We start from the raw sequence: 21,383 nt of genomic DNA on the forward strand, positions 1-21,383 counted from the left end.
CTTTTTGTTTTTTGTTTTTTGTTTTTAATAGGAGGTTGTGAAACCTTTTTGTTTGGTTTTATTTCTAGCAGTAGAACCCCAGTACACACACACACACACACACACACACACACACACACACAGTAGGGGCAAGAACCCAAGGCTCAGCTCTCAGCCTCTTCTCCTTCTGTCTTCCTCTTTACATTCTCCCACCACCTACCTTTTCCCTTTGCCACAGCACAGTGTGTGTACTGTACTGTAGGGCTTCTAAAACCACTGAACAAGACTGAGGCCCACATGGGTGCTACATCAGGTCTGTTAATCAGCTTGTTTTTCGGAAAGTTTATTTTGGGATACTTTGTCTTTTTGTTGTTGCTGTTTTTTTCAGAAACAAATCTGTTGTATGATTCATTAAAAAATTTATAATAAAGAACTTCAGAAAGAAAATAGGTGAGTTTTTTCTTTTCCTTCCTCAGAATGCCATGCAGATTGTGGGTTTTATGGATCATGAGGCTGAGTCTGTCTTGGAGGTGGTGGCCGCAGTGTTGAAACTGGGGAACATTGAGTTCAAACCTGAATCTCGAGTGAATGGTTTAGATGAAAGCAAAATCAAAGATAAAAATGGTAAGACGGCGGAGAATCGACTTTGTTTAGCAAACTTGCTTTGCACTTCTGCCCCCAATTTTTAATCTGGAAAGTAAAACTTGCTTTTCATTGGTTTGAAAAAGGTAGATGAGGGTAAAGGGGATCAAATATATGGTGATGTAAAGAGAACTGACTCTGGGTGGTGAACACACAATGTGATATGTAGATGATGTATCACAGAATTGTACACCAGAAATCTGTGTAACTTTACTAATAATTGTCTCCCCAATAAACTTAAATAAATAAATAAGTAAACAAGTAAGTAAATAAATAAATAAACAAACAGCTTTCTAGTGAAACTGAACAGAAACATAATTACAGCTAAGTTTTAAGTCTTTTGATTTATTCATTTTATACTGTTTGGTTTGAATGTGATTTAGAAAGAACACCCTAAGCCTTGAAAATGATTATTAGCAGCACATATGCAGTCACTTTTTGTGTCCATTCCCCCCAACAGAGTTAAAAGAAATTTGTGAGTTGACTGGCATTGACCAGTCAGTTCTAGAACGAGCATTCAGTTTCCGAACAGTTGAGGCCAAGCAGGAGAAAGTTTCAACTACACTGAACGTGGCTCAGGTGGGTGAAACATAATGTCCAGAAGTGAGTTTTTAAAAAGTTTTTCATAGTTTTATGTCATTGGAAACAAACAATTTATTTTGCAGGCTAATATCTTAACTCTAATTCTGTATTCCAGGCATCTTTTTAGGCCCCGGGGGCACAGCTTTAAGTAAACTAACCACATAAAGATCCCTGCCATCTTGGAGCTTAAAATTTTGGCCGAAGGAGCCAGGCAATAGCCAGTGAACGTAGTAAATACATAAATTGGTATAGCAAGCTAGCAGGTGGTGAGTGCAATAGACAAAGAGAATAAATACCCATAAGTAGAGTATAGTAACAGAGCCCATAGTGCTGGGGGTGGGGAAATTGGGGCTGAGTGAGGTGGGAAATATCTAGAGATTTTTGAGCATGGGTGGCATGCTCTACCTTGTATTTTAAGGGATCATTCTGGCTGCAACGTGGAGAGCGGAGAGTAGGGGAAGGAGTAAAAGCAGGGTGTTTTAGTAAGTTTGGGCTGCTATAACAGAATACCATAGATTGGGTGGCTTAAACAGAAAACATTTATTTCTCACAGTTCTGGAGGCTGGTCTGAGATCAGGGTGCCCACATAGTTGGGTTCTTGGTGAGGGCCCTCTTCCTAGTTTTTAAATGTCCACCCTCTCGCTGTATCTTTCTCAAATGGCAGAGAGACAAAGAGCCAGAGCATGAGTTCTGGTGTCTCGTTCTCTTAGAAGGGCACCTGTCCTGTCATGGGAGCTTCACCCTCATGACCACAGCTAAACCTCATTGCACGCAAAAGTCCCTACCTCCAGATAGCATCACACGGGATTGGGGCTTCAACATATGGTTTTGGGGGGGGGACACAAAAATTCAATTCATAGCATGGGAGCTGAGAGGAGCTGTTTGCTAACCCAGAGATGATGGTGGCTTGAACCAGGTGGTAGCACTGGTGTGAGAAGTGATCACATTTGGATATATTCCGAAGGTAGAGGCAACAAGACTTGTTGATGGCTTGTTATGTGGTATTGTTACCGAACTCAAGGGGTTCACCTCTTAGGGTGTTCTATTCTGCTTGCCCTAAGTTAGTTTTATTTACTTGGAGCAAGTAAGGAGACAAGGGATTTACATCCAAACCTGTTTATGTACACTTAGCCATTGTTTATATACACTATTTGGTTAATTACATGTTGATTTCTTCTTGGCATTTGGTTTAACTTATCCAGATTTTGTTAATTACCTGTTGATTATTTTTTGCAGGGGGTTAAACTTATCAGTTTGGGTTCAGGTCTCGCTCATCAGGTTAGAGCTGCATCTGCAAAATAACTGTGCTACATTTTCACATTTAGCAAGAATAGCATTTAGTACAAACGCCCCAGACCTTGCCGCCCTTGTCCTATCTAACACTATGAGAAAAAGAGAAGAGTCAGGGATGACTCACGGTGTCTTTGGCCCAAGCATCTAGAAAAATGGAATTTCCACTTAATGATTTGAAGACGACAATGGGAGAAGCCAGCTTGTAGTTAAATGGCCAAGTTGGCCTCTCTGCCTTCCTTGTTATACCCTCTTCATCCTGCACACTTAGGCCAATGAAGTCTTTCTAAGATACAAATCTGAGAGGCTTGCTTCTTCTCTCCTTTGGTTCAAGTTAAATGTATGGATGGATGCATGTTTACCAAGGCAGATTCTGGAGATCCTGCCAACGTAAACCCTTTATTCTGTGGTTTAAACGTTTCCCCACCAGTCGATGCTGATCTGAACTAGAATTAAGTGACTCATTCAGGACTTTTCCCACTCGGGCCTACTTTGTCCAACTGTGTTTTCCTCCTCGTCGTACATAGCCTTAAGCATCTGTAGGACAGTAGAGTGGATTTAGTGTTTCTGCCACTCTGAACTAGTCTTTCCTACTAATCCAAGAATGCCTACATGTGTTTAGCTTTCTTTAAATGTTTATTTCTTATTTTAGGCGAGCTGTTTTGGCTATGGAAGATACTATAACTTTATGTATATGTAACTGGTTTGTAACAATCTTTTTCTAGTTATAACTATTGTGTGTCCTTCTTCCTAAATTTCTACTCCTGCTGTAATTTCTGTCCACGTCAGTCTTACTAATTCAAAGTCAAATGGTAGTGACTTAATCAAGAAAAATATGTTGAGAGCTGGCTCAGTACAAGCCCTCGTGTAGACCATAAGTAAGGACATAGAAGATTAAGAAAGACTTCATGAAGAAGATGGTTTCTGAGCCAGTCTTGAAGGGTTTAAATGTATAGAGTGGACTAAAGGGCATTTCAGAAAGAAAACAGTGAGATGACTCAGAGCAATATGGCTGCAAAGTTGCGTTTGGAGTCAGACAGGAGCACCCATAGCACTAGTTCGCAAACTTACCCAAGTGCATGAGAACCACCTGGAGCGTTTGTTAAAAATGGTTTGCAGGCCGCACCTCCAGAGAGCTTGATTCAGTAGGTCTCAGGTAAGACAGAAGAATTTTGCATTTCTAACAAGTTCAGAGGTGATACTGCTGCTGCTAGGCCAGGGGCCACATTTCGAGAACCACTGTATTGAAGGTCACACCGAGTTCAGACATGTTCACTAGCCAGAGTGGGAGTCATTAAGTTTATAGTGATGTGATGAAAAAAACCTGTTGTTGAAGGAACCCCTTTAGAAATATCCATATGTGGAATATATATGGATATGTTTTGGTCTGTTTTTATTGTGTGTTTTACTCTTGCTTTTAAATCATTCTTTGCAGAAACAAGGCCCAGGTGCCTCTTACTTTATAAGCTCGCGTCACCTTGCATCACTGTGGAAAACTTTTCTACATTCTTAAAAGAATTTGGCTTGAGATCCTTGATTATTCAGCTCCTTATTTATTTATTTTTAAGGTAGGGTTCAGAGTATTTGCTTCCAGTGATCTTATTGCCTAGAAGGTTTTGATGCCAGTGAGAAGTGATTCGTTTTATTAACTTTTCCTCATAGCTTCAATTCTTGTGCCCCATTATCATCTTTATTGCCTCATGCCTCATTTTCCCCAAGGCATTTAGATTTTCCCCGAGATATGGTGATTAATATTGAAATAATGGTAACTGAAGACAGAGTTATCATTCAGCTTCCATCACATGCTCTCTCCTTGACTTCCAAGGCCCTCTGTAATCTGACCCTACACAGCTTATCTCAGTTTATTCCCTGCTAGTTCTCTAAATGCCATGCTAATTTTTACCGGGTACCCTTACTCCTGCTTGTCCCTCACCCCACCTATCACTGCTCATTCCTTCTGCTTCACTAAAGGGTCCTAATCTAGGGAGCACCTCCTCCAGGGAGCCTTACTTGATCACATAGGCCCACTAATTCTCCCTTCTCTGAACTCCCTTTTTCGCCTGCAGTTTGGCACTGCCCTCAGATTCTTTCATTCGTGTTGGTTTGATCTCCCCTACTCCACTGTAAGTTCCTGGAGGGTGGGCCCTGTGTCTGTGCTTCTCTGTGTCTCTACCTTGCCTAGCATGTACTGTTCTGGGCCACACCTGAGGCGGGTCACTTCTGTCCCAGGTCCCATCTGGGCGTTCCTCAGTGAGCTTCACTCAGGTGCAGAAATGCATAGATTTTTATATTGTGGTGAGACTTTGGGATGGTGAATCAGCACACTCAGTGTCTTCCCTTGTTTCTACACACCTTATTGGTGATCTTTAATGAGAATAAACGTTCCTGCACTGACTTTGGAGGATATTAATGTGGAGCTTAAATGGCATGAGTCAGACTTAAGAAGTCGGGGGTGGCAAATTGGCAGCCCCTGGCACCAGATACAGCTCAACAGGCGTATTTTATCTAACTAAAGGGTAGTTCTTTTTGTTTTGTTTGCTTGCTTTTTAAATTTTGAATTTCCATGCCTTTATTCTGGAATGCATCCTCCAGCTCATTCTGATCCCACTATTTCCCATTCATTTGTATCAAAGCAGTCCCTGGAAGCATTTGAGTTTGAGACTCCCGGAATAAATATTTGTTTGAAGGAAGCAAAGAAGGTTAATATTGGCTGTGAATACACTTTAAATTACATAAAGCAGTTTACCAAAAGAAATTGTCACTATTAGTTCAGTTGCATATTGAAATGGTGGTTTGTTGGAAGGAGGTAGCATACAACTAAAAAAACCGGATGGCATTACGATGAAAAAGGGTCTGTTTACAAATATATAATATTTTGACATTAGGTGGTATTTGAGGATAACTGGAATTTATGAGAAGAAAGGAAAAATAATTAAGAAAATTATATAGGCTTATGAGAAAGTAGTGCAAGAAGAGGAGACTACAAAAATCATAATATAAATACATGTATAGACTTACTATGTTCTAGGTACTTAAGTCACCTTTTTCAAGAAAGCAAAAACTAGAAGAAAGGGGACTGGAGAAAGGGTATACATCTAAATTTAGGCTTCTTTCTCTGTTTTAGCATTTTACGGTCATTTTCTGCTGTGGAATCACTCCCACCCCCACCACCCCAGCACTGCATTGTGCAGTTGGGTTTATTTTTTGCCAACTTCGAGGTTGATTTTCTAACCCTGATTGGAGTAGTTGCCTGAGACTTAGGAGGAAGGTCTGGGATTAGTATGGAAATGTAACATGAAGGGAAAAGTTGCTGTCTTTTCAGCTGCAGTATGTTGCCAGGTGCTTGAATGTGTTATTAAAGTTGCTACACTTCAATTAGGAAGCAATGTGGAAAAAGAATTTCCACATAACCCAATAAATTGTATGCTTTATAAAATGAAAGTCTAATGGTTTACTTTAATAGTAATACCCAACTTTCTACTTTTAAGCAACAGAATATACACATAAGGCTTGAGTGTTAAAAAAAAAAAAAAAAGAAGAAAAAAGCAGCAAAACCTCTAGCTTCCCTCTCCTGAGGCTGCTGACATCCATCTCTAGCCTCCCCAGGAGCCCTGGGACTCACACACTCCTCACTCAGTGTGTTGAAGGGCATTTGGTTCTCCCAACCAAACCTTTCTTCAGCCTTTGGATTCTCAGTCAAGGTCCTAGAGACATATATGTCTTCTGCCTCTTCTTTGTCAAGTAGCTCTGAACAGCTTTCAAATAAATAAATAAACAAATCGACAGGTTTTATTTTTATTATATAATGTGTTGTTACACTACTTATTATGGAAGATTTAAAAAAAATACTCAAAATTGGACAAAGTCATTTTAATGTGTTTCCTTTGAATTTGCTTTCCTATGTGTAGTGGTTAAAAAAAAATAGTTGTCATTGTGATAGTTATACAATTTTTTATTTTCACAAACCATAGCAAGCGTTTGTCACTTCATTACCCAATTTTCTGTGATGACTGTGGAACTTTCCTTTCAATGGGTGTTTATTTATTTATTTTTACCATTCCCTTTTTGTTGGATTTCTAAATGGTCTCTAATTTTTCTCTGTTCCATAACACTGAGATGAATATCTCTGCGGAGAAAGCTTTTACAATATTTAGATTTAGTTTCGAAAAAAGTATAATAACTGAGTATAAACAATTTGCCTAATTTTCTTAATGGCTTGACTGTTCATCCATAGTATAATGAAAACTGGGTCTGAAAAGAAATTTGAAATAAAAGATTTAAATATTTTTAAAAATCTTATTTTATTGAAATTAAGCATTGTGATAATTGTGGGTATTGAGTTTTTCTTTTTCTTTATAGGCATATTATGCCCGTGATGCTCTGGCTAAAAACCTCTACAGCAGGTTGTTTTCATGGTTGGTAAATCGAATCAACGAAAGCATTAAGGTACTGAATCTTTATACCAAAATAAATCAGTTATAATAAATGGTATTTAGAGTATATGCATTAAGTTTAAAAGATATTTTAATTTTATAATCAGATCATTGGTTACCACTTATAAAGATTGTTCTTTGAAAAGAATATGCCATGGATAGGATTGAAATTCATCAGGGGTTCTATCTATTTTGTTTTGCCATGTGTGTCATAAGAAATCTCACTGGTAAATAGTCTTTGCAGAGTTACTTTGAGCATCAGCATCTTAAGTCTTGGTTATGGCTCATCTACTAACTCGTACACACTGGCAAAAAAAGGTCACTTCACCTCTCTAGCGACTGGTATGTCCTTCAATAAAATGAGGTATTGGACTAGGTGATTTTGAAAGCCCCTACCTATTGTAAGAGTCAGTGATCTTCTTTTATAATTAAGCACCACTAATGCCTTCTTTAAATAAATCATCTGTTATTAAAATTTCTGAAAGATTCCATACCAGTATCTTGTATGTTTAAAAAAAACACCCTAATTTACAGTTATTCTAGTTATGAACACAATTAACTTATAATGCATGTTTATGGTTTTTGGTATGCTTTTAGTGTCGTTTTTCATGCCTAAATTAACCCATCAATTTGAAACTTCCTTTAAGGCACAAACAAAAGTGAGAAAGAAGGTCATGGGTGTTTTGGACATTTATGGCTTTGAAATTTTTGAGGTAAGGTGTTTTCTATTTTTTTTTTTTTTGTATTATCTTTATTAATGTAGAACAGTTGGAAATTAAATCTTACATTTTCTAGACAACATTTAGTATAATTAATAGAATTTTGAATCTACAAATAACCTTTGTACAGATGTCTCAAAATTTGTATGTGTGTGTGTGTATTAAGTGCTGAGAGCCAGCATTTTGGAGATAATGCTGTTTAAAAAGAACTTCTTGTATTGGTACTTGACTTTTGAAATTGCAAATTCAAAGTTCTTACTGTGAAATTTCTAGCCAGGTATATGGATATAATGCCTGTAGTGATTCATTCATTTGTAGGTTGTTTGGAAAGTGAGGCAGGACGGTACCGTGAAAAAAGCCAGGAACAGGAGACAGTGGGAGGGATATTGGCCACGGCCTCACCAGAGCTCACTTCATCTCTGGGGGACTCAGAGGGTCTGGATTAGATGATTTGTTGGATCTCATCCAGCTGTGATCTTATGATGTGAATTTTGCTACAAAGGTTGAAATAATTTCTGCTGACGTTCATAATGAATTTTTAAAAAAGACTCTGTCCTTATTACAAATTAAATATTTAAACATTTTATACTATATTAGATTTCCTGTTTATCCTCTTGCTAACTGTGACGTTGAGAAGACATTTTAAGGACTTTTAAAACACTTAGTGTCACTTTGAGGAGTGGTGGTTTAGTTTGGTTCAGGAAAATAACAAGTAGATTGGCTTCTCCTTTATGTTTTTCCCTCCCCCACAAATGATGATTTGTGAATTCTTTTAAATAACCAGTCCCTGCCCAGAATGACCACCCAAAGATTTCACATGTTCCAAATTATCAGGCTCACAGAATCACAGAAATAACATCAAACCAGTTTCTGCAGCTAAACCAGGCCTTTCCAGCAAATGTCTTTTTCTTATAACATTCATTTTTTTGTAGTAGTGCATTTTCCCTGCTTGACCATTTCCCTATTTAATAGTTAGTAGTAAATAATTATTGAGAGCTGACTGTATGCAAGCAATATGGTAAGTGTTGTGTGTATTATCTGACATAATTTTCACAACAACTTCATGAAGTAGCTGCTAGTAGTATTCCCATTTTACGGATGAAGAAGTGAGGTTTTGAAGGTCAAGTTAACTCCCGGAAGGTTATATGGCTACCAAGTGGCAGACTCAGGACTTAAATCCCAGGCCTCCTAATAAATACTAAAAGGTCTCCTACAGGTCCTTTCCCTCACTTTCCTCCCCAAACTCAGGGTCCTCAATATCTGGAAATAAGGGGAAAAACCCCAAATGTTGTGATAAGTTTCTGACTCCCCCTGTTTCTGCGCTATTGTCATCACTCCAAGCTCCCAGCCAGCATGTGAGCCCTCTCAGAGTTCCTCTGTACTGGACGCAGAGAGTAGGTCACTCGTGCTGTGTACTGGCTGTCATCTCCCACACTGTGCCCAGGTCACTGTTCTTCAGCACAATGTCTGCTTATATTGGTCCCCTGTTAGCAGACTCTGCAGAGGAAAGCTTCTGGTCCCTTGGTAAAAGGGAAGAATCTGAGGTTTGTGAGTTGGGAGAATTGCTTGAGTGTACACAGAAGTCACTGTGCCAAAATTAATTTCTTTCTAGCCAAGACATCAGGTTACTGTCACTAAATGGGCAGCAAGTCAAAGTCATTCTTTGCAGCTTGCAGGACGAGATTTTTTACCTGGCATATTGCTGGTGTAAATTTAGATGGTTTCATGAATAGGGCAAACGCAGAGAGATTGCCTTGGAAAGTTAGAAGAAAAAGATATCTACAATGACATTTCTAAAATCAAAGAAACGGATTTTATTTTGTTTTTATTTTGACAGAAAAAAAAGATTTGTTGATCCTTAAGCCAATGGGCAGGTGCTTAATGTCGAATTACAATACATGGAAACATTTTTTATAGAGTAATCGGATTATGATGGGACATTGGCTTGACTTGTCTTCCAGTGTGGCCTAAGATCTAATTAGCTGTGGGAAAAGAGGCCCTCACAGCACTCAGGAACTTGGGTTAAACCTCATGAGCAATTTTGACCATGAATAAGTGAGGAAGCCATTTCTCATGTATTTATTCAGTGCCGAATATGAACCAGATTCCAGTTGTAAACATGTCTGAGATGTTCCTTATCTACATGGAGCTCACTGTCTTGGCTCTACGATTGAGGGTCTGTTGCCAGCTGAGGACATATCCTACCTGGTAGGAAAGTCTCAGGAAGCTAGATTCTTTTTTAAAAGTGTGTTTGCTGCAGACCTCATCAGAGCAGAACTTGGATGTTCTAGGTGGAAATATCCTATAACTTGGCACTGGGTAAAATACCCTTTAGCAATCCAAGAATATTTCACTTATGGTTAATTCAAGTTTCTCTCGAAGCCTGTCTTTCTGCATACTTGTGTGCTTTCATTCTGTAAGTTATATCACCATTTTTCTCAATGCTGTTACAACTATGGACTTTAGTTCATGAAAATGTATGCATACGTTTCTTTTCTTCAGAGGAATACCTCCATTCAGTAGTTTCCGAACTTAGCTGCACATTGGAATCACCTGGGGAGCTTTTGAAAATTCAGATATCCAGGCTGCACCCCAGACCAATATATCCTAATCTCTGGGTGTGGGGCCCCAGCAGCAATATTTTAAAGCTCCCAGGTGATTCCAATGTACAGTCAAGGTTGAGGCCAACTGGTCCTGTAAACAGGAATCTCCAGAGTGAACTGTAAATTCCAGACGTATGTGTGTTCTTGTTGTTTGACCTCTGCCCAAAATGCCCTGTAAAACATCCAGCCTCATCTACAGTTCATTTCACATAAACTTAATCTGTATAATATAATCTTCCTAAAACCAAACAGGTCACATTTTTACTCTTTAAACAGAACTTTCAGGCAAGGCCAAATCCAACCAGTCATATGTCTATAGCAAATCTTATCATGTCCATAAATTCATTAGAAGTTAGTTTTCTCCATGCTGTAAGTGCTTTGGCTCCCCCCACCCTCAGTTCCTTGAGAGAATTAACATTTGTTTTTCATTATAATGAATCGTTCTTCATTTTCCTGTCAAAATCTTCTCAGATTCATCTTCCAAACACCTTGATTTTTTAAAAAAAATCTATTATTTATTTTATAAATAAACTTATTTCGGGAGATGTCAGAATAGAGATTTGGTGGGGCACGTTTAAGTGCCCTTGGCTACAGAATCAGAAAGATATTTTTTCTTTTCATGTATTCACATACGTATACGCCCAGGTGTCATCCTGCATTTTCTTGGATTCTCAACAAAATTAGAACACATACACTTCAGGAAGCCCATAGGGTTGAACACTAGGAAGCCAGGGCATTAAGGACTTAAAATACCACAAACTGAAGTACAGGGGCTCAGTGTATGACTTAGGAAGAAGTATTCAGAATCCATAGCAATGCAAAAATGAAAATTTCTGTGATATTGTCTACCCAAATAAAAATAAACTGATAGAACACAGAGAGATTCTGCCTCTGTTCTTCAGTGAAAATTGACTGCAGGAATTAAGGGCTCTGCCATTTAGAACATCCTGGGTGTCACTTTAAAAGTTGGACAGTTAATGTCTAGAAATTTTTTTTTTTAGCATTTCTAATTCTGCCTCATGACCCCACTGACAGTTCCTATGAAAACATTTTTCAGCTGAGCTGGTGGAAACCTTTCATTCACTTTGGTCTGTCTTTAAATGGAAGAGGGAAACATGCATTAAACCATGGGTTGATGACACATGGATTTGACTGCAAACGTTCCAGTGCCAGCTGGGTGAATGAATAGCTCAGCCTCGCTGGCCGCATGTGATCTGATGTCAGTTTAGAAAACAGATTAGTGGAACATTGACACTAAACATAAGGTGAAATGAAATAAAAGTCATAGAGGAGGAAAACCTAGCTATAAATCCTTGTAGAACATAAGTCCAGTTTTACAAATGAAGAGAATTATAATCTAAACACTCCAATTCTACACAATTAAGTTTGGATGTACTTATAACTGAAAATGTAGCCTTTGACCTCTGAGAAATAGTTATAGCATCAGTATAAAATAACAAATGCCATTCTTTAAAATAATAAAAGTAAATTCAAAACAGTGCTGAGCAATCTAAATTGCTTCAACTTTTTTCTAAGTACTTATCTGATTGACAGGCATTAAAATGGGCAGGTAGTTTAATGGGGAAATTATTAGTTTCCTGTAGACCAAAACAGGTCTGCAATGGATACGTATTTCACTTTTCGTACAATTGAGCTAGTGTCATACAGACAAAGTGCTAGTTATTTTCAACCAGGCATTCCTTATTTTGCTCTTAGGAACCTCATTGGCAGTGTCCCATGTATAGAAGGATATGACAGGCTAGATGCAATGACTATTTCAAATAAAAGAATCTAAGAGTTGGGCAAGAGTCAGTGTAGCCTGGTAAGTCCGTCTCATGATGAGAGGATTTCTTTTCTAAACTGTTTTTAAAAGAAAATGGATTCTGGTTACAGAAACACCTTCTGTTCCAGTTTCCATCATTGTTCTTCCTTTAACATTTTAAATCAAAGTCTATTTAAAAATATTTAAGAAGAACATTGTAATGCTGTTTTTCTTTAAATTTACCATATTTGAGTATGTACCTAGAAGAAAAATGTTCTACTATATTTAAAAGGAAATTTTCTAAAACTTGAGGCAGCCATTCAATTTCGTAAATGTCTAAAAAGGACAATATTTAATGTTAAATATTTTACTCTTATTTTGGGAGTTTTTAAAAGTATTTTCTAAACAAAGCAGTTCTTGATTTCAGGCCCATTGCTTGACATTGTGATTTTTAAAAACGAATTGTTAAGTACATCTTTTTTTTTTTTTTTTTTAATAGGAACATTTATTATTATTGGGAACTGCCCCAAGTAAATCTTTTCTAGGACCAATAGCTCTTTTTAAGCAGTAAAATAGTCCAACTCCTCTAAAACAGTGATATTATACTCAAAGTCCTAGAACTTATAAATGTACTGTTTCATACATTACACAAGCAATTTCATTGTATGTAATATACCGAACTCCCTGCCGAACTTGATATATCCAAAATTTGGCCTCAGATGAAAGTGTTGAACTGTAAGAAATATCAATTAAATGTCTAATCAACAGTACTTTTTGCTTGAGTAAGTCATGGTGTTTGTGTTTGAACTGCCCTCCTATTTCCTACCCAGAATATTCACCTGCAAGATCCTCCCAATCCCACCATGCCAATGACAGACATGATAAAGCTGTCTCCTTTATTTTACATCTTCCTTTCAATATTTATTGCTTTTAAAGAGTGCAAGATTTAAATATCCGTCTTAAAGAGAGTATAAGATAGCATAAGTCTCCTCTATAAGTGAGAATATACAAATGTAGTTACAGGCCAGTATTATTTGATCCATCTTTCAAAATCATTGTAAGTGGAAAGTTTATGATGGACACTTAGGAGTATAAACTTAGTTATAAACTCTACTGGGAGTATGATTTTTTGGGTTTTTTTTTGTTTTTGCTTTTTGATGTTGAAAAGGTGGGCTCACACTCCAGAATTCTTGAAAGAAGCCCTAGAGTTAGAAATTTTGGTATGTTATATATTTCTAAATATAGTAAATGCTTACTACCCAGTCATAAATGCAGTGTAAAACAATACAGAACCCCAGAGACCTTGCTGTTTACCTGTGTTTTCTAGAGCAGTCCAGTGGGGATGGGAGTGATTCTGAACTTCATTCAAGGGGATTGTGTAATGGAAAATTCTGGATTTACTTGTTTGAAGATGTTCCCAAAAGCTTTAGTTTTATCCCTCAGTCTTCAGGGATAAATACGGGTGAGACAGTAGAGAAAAATTCCATGCATGGAGCATGGGTGAAAAACTAGAGAAAGAGGAGGTGAATCATTCATGGGAGCAAGCTCCTGCCTACTTCCTCATTTGGAGATTTTGATTCATGAGACTGACACGTGGGAGAGAAGGCCCCCACCCCCCACCCCCACTCAGGGAGTGCCAACCACCCTTACAGTTCTTGATAAACCAAAAAGGTGTCAAAATATCTAATGCTTTGGGGCCTTTATATTCATGTGATTGTTCCTAGACTCAGTTTAGCTATTTTATAAAGGGGAGAGGGAAAACCTGGTGATACTTGATGCCTGTATAAATGGAGAAATGCATAAGAGCTGTGCAAGTTGCAGCTAGGGGAACTGTTAACAGGTTGTCCCTTAGTTTTTTGCAAATTATTTTTAATGATTTACGAAATCACATTTCCCAAAAAATTTGGGCAATGTCAACAATTTAAAGTTAGATCACCAGAAATATGATTGCCTTCATTTTCAGCAATAATGATTGCTCTGGCGGTTCATGACATGTTTTGGAGGCTGTGAGGTATGTTTGCAACAGATGTGGAGCTATTTCTGTGGGGAAGTAAGCTGGTTTCTGCCTTGATGATTGTGCTATTCTGTTTTTGTTTTTCTTCTTTAAGCAGCAAGAAAAGGTCAGAGAGTCAAGTTTTTGTTCTTCAGCCATCTCCAGACACTTTTTTTTTTTTTTTTTACCACTTTGATTGTGTTTTAAGGGGTGACACAGCACGTATAACACAGGGGTGGGTCACTGGTGGGAAAGGGGAGGTGCTCTGAATTTTGTTGAATCTCTTCACTCTTTCTGTGACCTGCCAAATGCCTCTGTCCCTGACTCTTTGGGTGGATGTGTCATACACATTTTATTTTTCCTGGTAATTTAGAATTAGAAGCTTTAGATTCTCAAGCCTTAGGACTTCAAGCAAGTTACATGGTATATTATTATTTCAGTCAAACCGTTTTTATCCTGAAGAGGTCTCACCTAGCAGAACCACAATTCAGATACCATATGTAGGTATTGTGGTCCTGTCTTTTGAATTGATTGGACATGTGTGGTGATCTAAAGTGTTATGCCAATCAGAAATATAGCCTGAATGGTAAAAATCTGTCATTTGCACCAATAAATAACTATCAATAAGTGTTTACTTTTAGAAATTTATTGCAAATTAAGAACTGACTGCATTTTGTGTAATCTGTCCCTTTTTGCACCAGAATGCAGTAAGTATGAACTGTTTGCAGTGACGGTCTGTTGCATGCTCCTATGTTAATTGCTTCTCCAGCTGTGTGAATTTTGCTGTAAATGGCCGTTGATTAACTGTGTGGATATGAAATACAGAATTCATACAGGGATTTTTAAAAATTGAGGGGAAATTTAATTTAGCTCTAACTTGCTCCTTAAGTTGTATTGTAATCGTGAAGCTTTGCCTCTGATTTCTAATCTGCTTGTGTGTATTTCATAGTCCTGTTCTAGAAGTGTACTCGAAACTGTTCATTGCCACATAATGTATCTAAGGACACTAGTTGCTCTCTCCTTCCTTTTCCTCAATAGTTGTTATTTGAAGATTTAGCATAGTTTTGTTTAAATACCTCCATGGGCACAGACTTATTAAACAACAGAAAGGATTTGCTTCATGAAGTTGTTTTCTTAAAAAACACAAAGATCTGCTCATATGAACCATTAAAATATTAGTTTTATTTATAAGTTTTTCATTTGTGGTAGTAGCATTACATAAGGATATATTTTACCAAACCAAGAAACTCAGACTTTCTCGCATATGAAATGGCCTTATGCTGATTATAATAATAGTAAGGCATCTATTATACCAGATAGACTTGTAATCAAAATTGTTAAGTTGTAAGGATTGGAGCACATGGTTTTTAAAATTTTTATGTGAAAATGAGTACTGAGGAATGTTCTTTGTGTCCCAGACTCTATTTGTTGAAAGTATTGAACATAAACATGTTCCCTTTAGTAAGAACTTTCAGGATTAAGAAAAACTTTAACCTTGAATACATTTAATGTTAAACGATCAGTCAGTGATAGTGCATATGTGTCATTTATGGTTTAGAGTGAAACTTTCCTATGAGTAGTTAGTTCATCACTGGTGATTAGAACTTCATAGCTGACTTCCAGGAAAGAATGTGTTCCGATGCTGCATTGTAAGTATCATTTAAACAATTTGTCCTAGGTAGAACCAAAGTTGATTTTGAAAGGTGAAGTTTTAAAAAAAACCCCAAAACTATGACTTTTTTGCTTTCATAATTTATGGAGAGATTAGAAGGCCAGTAGTTCTGTGTATTCACAGGGAGGGGTGAGCTTCATTCCGCTGTTATGTGCGGACCCTCATAGCTCATTCAGTATTAGTCCAGAACTAGCCACATTGGTGGAAAAAGAGACAGGTTTATCAATGGTAGGGTCACACCATCTTTTGCTCCCAGTGCCACCATCTCTCTCTCTCTCTCCCTCTCTGTTTCTGCAAAGAGGAGGGATAAAGATGAAAATAACTAGTTTTATTTGCAGTTCTACCTCTTCCTGGATGATGTGGTTCTTGGTGAAGTCTCTTCATTCAACAGACATGCATTTTATGCCCTCAGTATGTACAGCAATACTTTAAGCCCGTGGATTGTTCAGAAGTGATTTAGGCATCTTCAGAGTTCCAATATGAAGGAGAAACTACTGAGAATCATAAGAGTAATAAATGTGTGAGTCTTCTGAAAAGAGAGAGATTGAGTCTCCATTTTGTAGGCGTGTCATTCATTCATTCACTCATCAAACACATATTGAGTACTCACTTGGTCTGATGTGCTGTGCTCACATTGGTGAAGAAGAGATGGATAGTCCACCCTTCCCTTAGAAATGCACAGTCTAGCTAGACAGATAAGTATGAAACTAACCAATACATGTGTACACACATATATACACACATTTAGTGTGGTTATTTTTTTAAAGTGTTGGTGTGTGAGAGTTACAATGAAAGAACTGACCCTTGGTGAGGGAATAAGAGGTCAGGTCAGGAACACTTTCTTGAGCTCCAAAGTTATATCTGAGAATGGAAGATTGAGAACTTGGGTAGCAGAGATTATTAATTTCACTGTTCTTTTTTTCCCTGAACCTCCAGGGGAAAATGTATTTATTTGTATTTTTTGCTATGTGTGGGTTGCTTCTCTGTCAACTAAAATTCTTCATCCTTCAAATACTGCATAACTTGTGTATACTTCATTCATTCACTTATGTCGTGAATCATTTCGTGAGTGCCTGCAGTGTGCAAGCCTCTATCCCAGGAGCTTTGTGCTGGGCCACAGTTAAATTTGAGAGACAGTGTGTGACATTTCTCGTGGACTGAGATATTAGATGAGTGTCATTGTTATGGGAGAGCTAATAACATGGTTTATAAGGCTATCTTCATTTTTCTCCATACAGGACAACAGCTTTGAGCAGTTCATTATTAATTATTGTAATGAAAAGCTGCAACAAATCTTCATTGAACTTACTCTCAAAGAGGAGCAGGAGGAGTATATACGGGAGGTAATAACTGAAATATCGTTTTGTAAAAATGTTCCTTTTTTACTCATAATACAAACTCTGGATTCAGAAGGCTATGTAAACATGACCCTAAAATTGGATTTCTCTAAATTTAGCCATGTTATGTCTTTTAAGAATTTGTTTGGTATGACATCTAAGCTAACTGGGATTTCTTTGCTTCTGTACTGCTAGTGCCTTGAACAATCATGGCACACAGTAGGTGCTCAATAAATATCAGTTGACCTTGACCAACTCGAGTCTTACTGGATTCTAGTGCAATGATGTGAAATAATCATGTGTTAAGACAATAGTCTCAGAGGAATGGACAAATAGCTGTGGTACATCCATACAAGTCATACTATGCAGAATAAAAAGATATACAGTTATATGAATGAAGCTCAAATGTGTTGCGCTAAATGAAAGAAGTCAGACTCAAAAGGCTACATATTGTATGATTGCATTTATATGTTGTCTTTTAGAAAATGCAAAGCAATAGAGGCAAAGCAATAAAGACAGAGATCCATGGTTGCCAGGGGATAGGGGTCATGAAAGAATATAACTGCAGAGGGGTAGCACGAGGGGATTTGGGGGCTGATTGTGGTGGTAGTTACATGACACTATACATTTGCCACAACTTGGAGAACTATACACCAAAAAAGTCAATATTGCTATATATAAATTTGAAAATATCTTTCGACTTTGTTCAATCTTGGAAAGCATTGAGTTCCTAAAAATTTATAATAAAAATAGGTAATATTTGTTGAGTGCTTACTATATACTGGGTATTGTACTAGTACTATCTACTAGTCTCACTTAATGTAATTTAAAAATAATCAGAAGTAATGTTTACCAAACGTTTTCATCCTTAATTTTAAAATGCATATTTGTTGGTCACCCTTTCATTTTTTAAATAGCCAGTCTTTTCCTAAGTATAAAATTGTTTGTGTCAAAAAAGGGAAATTTATTTTCATTTTTGTTTCTTTACTTTATTTGCCTTAATATTTTAGTAGTGATATTACATATTTTTCTTCATTTTTATAGTGTCACGTTAAGTCATTAAGAACACCGAATCCTCTCTTTTTTTTGGTTTCTCAATGTAGGTTTTTCTAATGAGATTGTTATCCCCAGTGACATAGTAAAATAACCCATTTACTTGAAAGCTAAATCATAAATATTTTGTTTTTCTTTTAGAATGACCATTATACTTCAGAAAGTTTTATACTTGTCTGACACCTTTTGGTAACATAAACATCCTAAAAGGCAGATCAATTATCTTCCTATTATCATAAAGAAAATGCCCAAACTTTGGTCTGTAACTTAACACAGTTTGTATGATTGTCTAAAACACTTTTAAGAGTATATAGAAGATCTCTAGCTTGCAGTAGGAATTAAGTTTTTTCCCCTTAGAAGAAAAATAAATGTTTACACTTATGGGCAGAGTATAAGCTGATACAGAATGATTTCAGGTGGCCTCACAGATTTGCCTTTGTAGCTAGCATTATAACCAGTGGATAGGTTCTTGTGTCTTTCCTTTCGTTGAAAGTATTTTGTCTTAGCACTGTACTGTTTGTATACGTGAAATAGTTAACCGTTTTTATACATGAAATAGTTAGCTGGCCTACAACATGGGATTGACTCTAAAATTAATTTTTTCCTTGGGATTACAAATTAAGAACAGAAAAATCTAGGCCGTAGATTCTTAGGATCAAGTTCTGACTTATTTCCTTATAAACATTGTAAATATACACAGAGTAATATTGACCAAACGGCCTGTTGAGTAAATGTTTGGCCCAGGGCCAATCAAGTGCATGGGAAATAGCCACAGATGGGAGAGTGGAATGGGAGGCAGTCTCAGAAGAGGTCAAGGGCATTTGTTTCAATCAGATCATGTCAGTGGTGGACTGCTGCCCTAAGAAAGTTTTGGGAACTATTAGAGGACATTTGCAACACTGAGTTTATACAGGAAATATTGACAGAGAAAGTGAAATCCAGTAGTAAGATGGGCAAAGGCTATTTTATGGATGGTTGTATTTTGTCATCATCATATGGAATTTGATTTGTTCTGTTTTGTTTTTCAGGACATAGAATGGACTCACATTGACTACTTCAATAATGCTATCATTTGTGACCTAATAGAAAATGTGAGTATTGGGTACAGTTTTCTAAAGAATTTCTTAGTAATATAATTCACTACTTACGAATGATCTCACTGCCTTCAATGTGAAGCTTTAGTGTTCTCGCTATTTTAACACTTTTCTTTAGGAAACTGCAGAGTTCTGGAGGCTTTATTATAGGCTTAAGGGATCATACACAGTTCTTGAACACGTTCATAGACAGCTGGACATTTGGATACTTAGCCTGGATTCCCCTATGCTCATCCCGTTGCCCTATCACAGAGCTCATTCATGATGCTCACATGCCATGGTGTTTACATGCCATGCGCTTAGATACACCCGTCTTTCCTCTGTGTCGGGAGCCCAGGTCCGTCCACAACTCCTGGGAATGTGAACACTGATCGGAAGAGGCTCAGAGCAGGCATAAAGATTTTTGCCAAATCAAAATATCCATTTCATTTTGAAAACTCTAGCAACCTCTTAACATACTGTTCAATCAATGGTTATTATCAAAAAGATAATTTTTGTCAAAGGCATGGACAAAAGGGAACCCTGGTGCATTGTTGCTGGGAACATCAATTGGTGCAACGGCTATGGAAAACACTGGAGTGTCCTCAAAAAATTAAAAATAGAACAATCATAAGATCCAGCAATTCCACCTCTGGGTATTTCTCCAAAGGAAATGGAATCGGGATCCTGAAGAGATATCTGCAATCCCACGTTCATTGCAGCATTATGCACAATAGCCAAGATATTGAAATAACCTAAGTCTTCATCTACAGATGAGTGATTAAAGAAGATGTGATATAAATATACGAATATTATTCAGTAGTAAGAAAGAAGGAAATCCTGCCATTTACAACAACATGTACAGACCTTGAGGGCATTATGTTGAGACAAGCCAGACAGAGAAAGACAAATACTATATGATGTACTAATATGTGGAATCTGAAAATAGCCAAACTCATAGAAACACTAGGTTGGTGGTTGCCAGGGTCTGGGGAGGATGGGGAAATAGGGAACATGGGTTAAAGGCTATAAACTTCCAGTTTTATATAAGAGGGTTAAGTTCTGGTGATGTAATATATAGCATGGTGACTACAGTTAAAAATACTGTATTGAAAGTTGCTAAGAGAGGAGATCTCGAATGGTCTCACAAGAGAGAAATGGTAGTTTTATTAGTGATAGAAATGTTAGCTAACTGCTATGGCCACGTTGGTAATCATTTTGTAATATGTGCATCAGATCAACAAATTGTACACCTTAAACTTAAGGTTGTATGTCAGTTATATCTCAGTAAAGCTGGACAGATTTTTATTAAAAAATTTTAAAAACATGCTAGCCAAGTTAAGATAAGGATAAAGGGAAAACCTCAGGTAGAACCCCAAGAATGGTTCAGGTGTAGACCTAGCACTGGTTCAGAAAACGAATGTGGGGACATTGCATCTGTGACTGCAGGTGGCCATGGGCCATGAGATTTATCAGGTGACCCAAGTATATGTGTACGTGTGTGTAAAGACTTAAAGTGTGAAAATGTGTAATTTTTAGTAAGCTTTCTCAATCTAAGATATTGATTTCTATGTCATATTCTGTAGTTTACTGTATTTGAATTGATTTCAGGAAAACTGATTCATGTGCTTTAGGATTATTGACAACCCTGGCCTTGTTAACAGTAATTTGAAACAATGAGTAAACTTTGTGATCCTATAGTCTTTAGCCGTCAGTGGTAGGTGAGTGCTATGTTTCAGGAATGCAGTTACAGTCTCCAAATGTCCAGAAAAATCACTTTCTATTCATCTTTAACATGTCCTTTTGGAAATTATGCAGTTAAATAAGATATTTTTCTCTCAGTATTCAAGAAATTCTTGAAATCTGTATTTTTGATTAAATTGAACATTAAAAACAATATTCTAAAGCATTACTATTTTCAATTAAAAAGTAAATTTGTTTTTGAAAAATCTGAACAGTGTTGGAATGTGAACACTAATATTCTACTTAACTCAAAACTCCAGTGTAAAATCCAGAAAATCAGTAGATTTTTCTGAGAATTTTTTTTTCTGGTAAATATCGTGACCCAGGGAATATCCTGGGGGAAATTTAACTTTTAGAAGTTACGACTAGCATTTTTTCCTTCATAAATATAACGTTACACTTAATTATTTCCCTTTAAGAAGGGAAACAAAGAACAGTGGTCATACCCTTAATTTAACTAGATTATCTCAGCCAAAAATCCCCTTGCATATAGATGTAAGAA

General features: G+C 37.1%; 1 protein-coding gene across 6 annotated transcripts in view; it reads left to right on the top strand.

Annotated features, from left to right (window-relative positions):
• The window catches only part of MYO1B (myosin IB), a 172,166-nt gene that overhangs the window by 111,120 nt on the left and 39,663 nt on the right, over positions 1 to 21,383 (top strand). For all 6 annotated transcript variants that reach the window (XM_019740730.3, XM_019740732.3, XM_019740734.3 and 3 more), the window contains exons 10-15: positions 456 to 603; positions 1,082 to 1,200; positions 6,853 to 6,939; positions 7,574 to 7,639; positions 16,914 to 17,018; positions 19,094 to 19,156. In XM_019740730.3, the coding sequence (XP_019596289.3) occupies positions 456 to 603; positions 1,082 to 1,200; positions 6,853 to 6,939; positions 7,574 to 7,639; positions 16,914 to 17,018; positions 19,094 to 19,156 (588 nt within the window). The remainder of the gene's footprint in view (positions 1 to 455; positions 604 to 1,081; positions 1,201 to 6,852; positions 6,940 to 7,573; positions 7,640 to 16,913; positions 17,019 to 19,093; positions 19,157 to 21,383) is intronic.

The sequence above is a fragment of the Rhinolophus sinicus genome, chromosome 17 (genome assembly GCF_057876585.1).
Source record: "Rhinolophus sinicus isolate RSI-liver-muscle chromosome 17, RSI-T2T, whole genome shotgun sequence".
Classification (NCBI taxonomy): domain Eukaryota; kingdom Metazoa; phylum Chordata; class Mammalia; order Chiroptera; family Rhinolophidae; genus Rhinolophus; species Rhinolophus sinicus.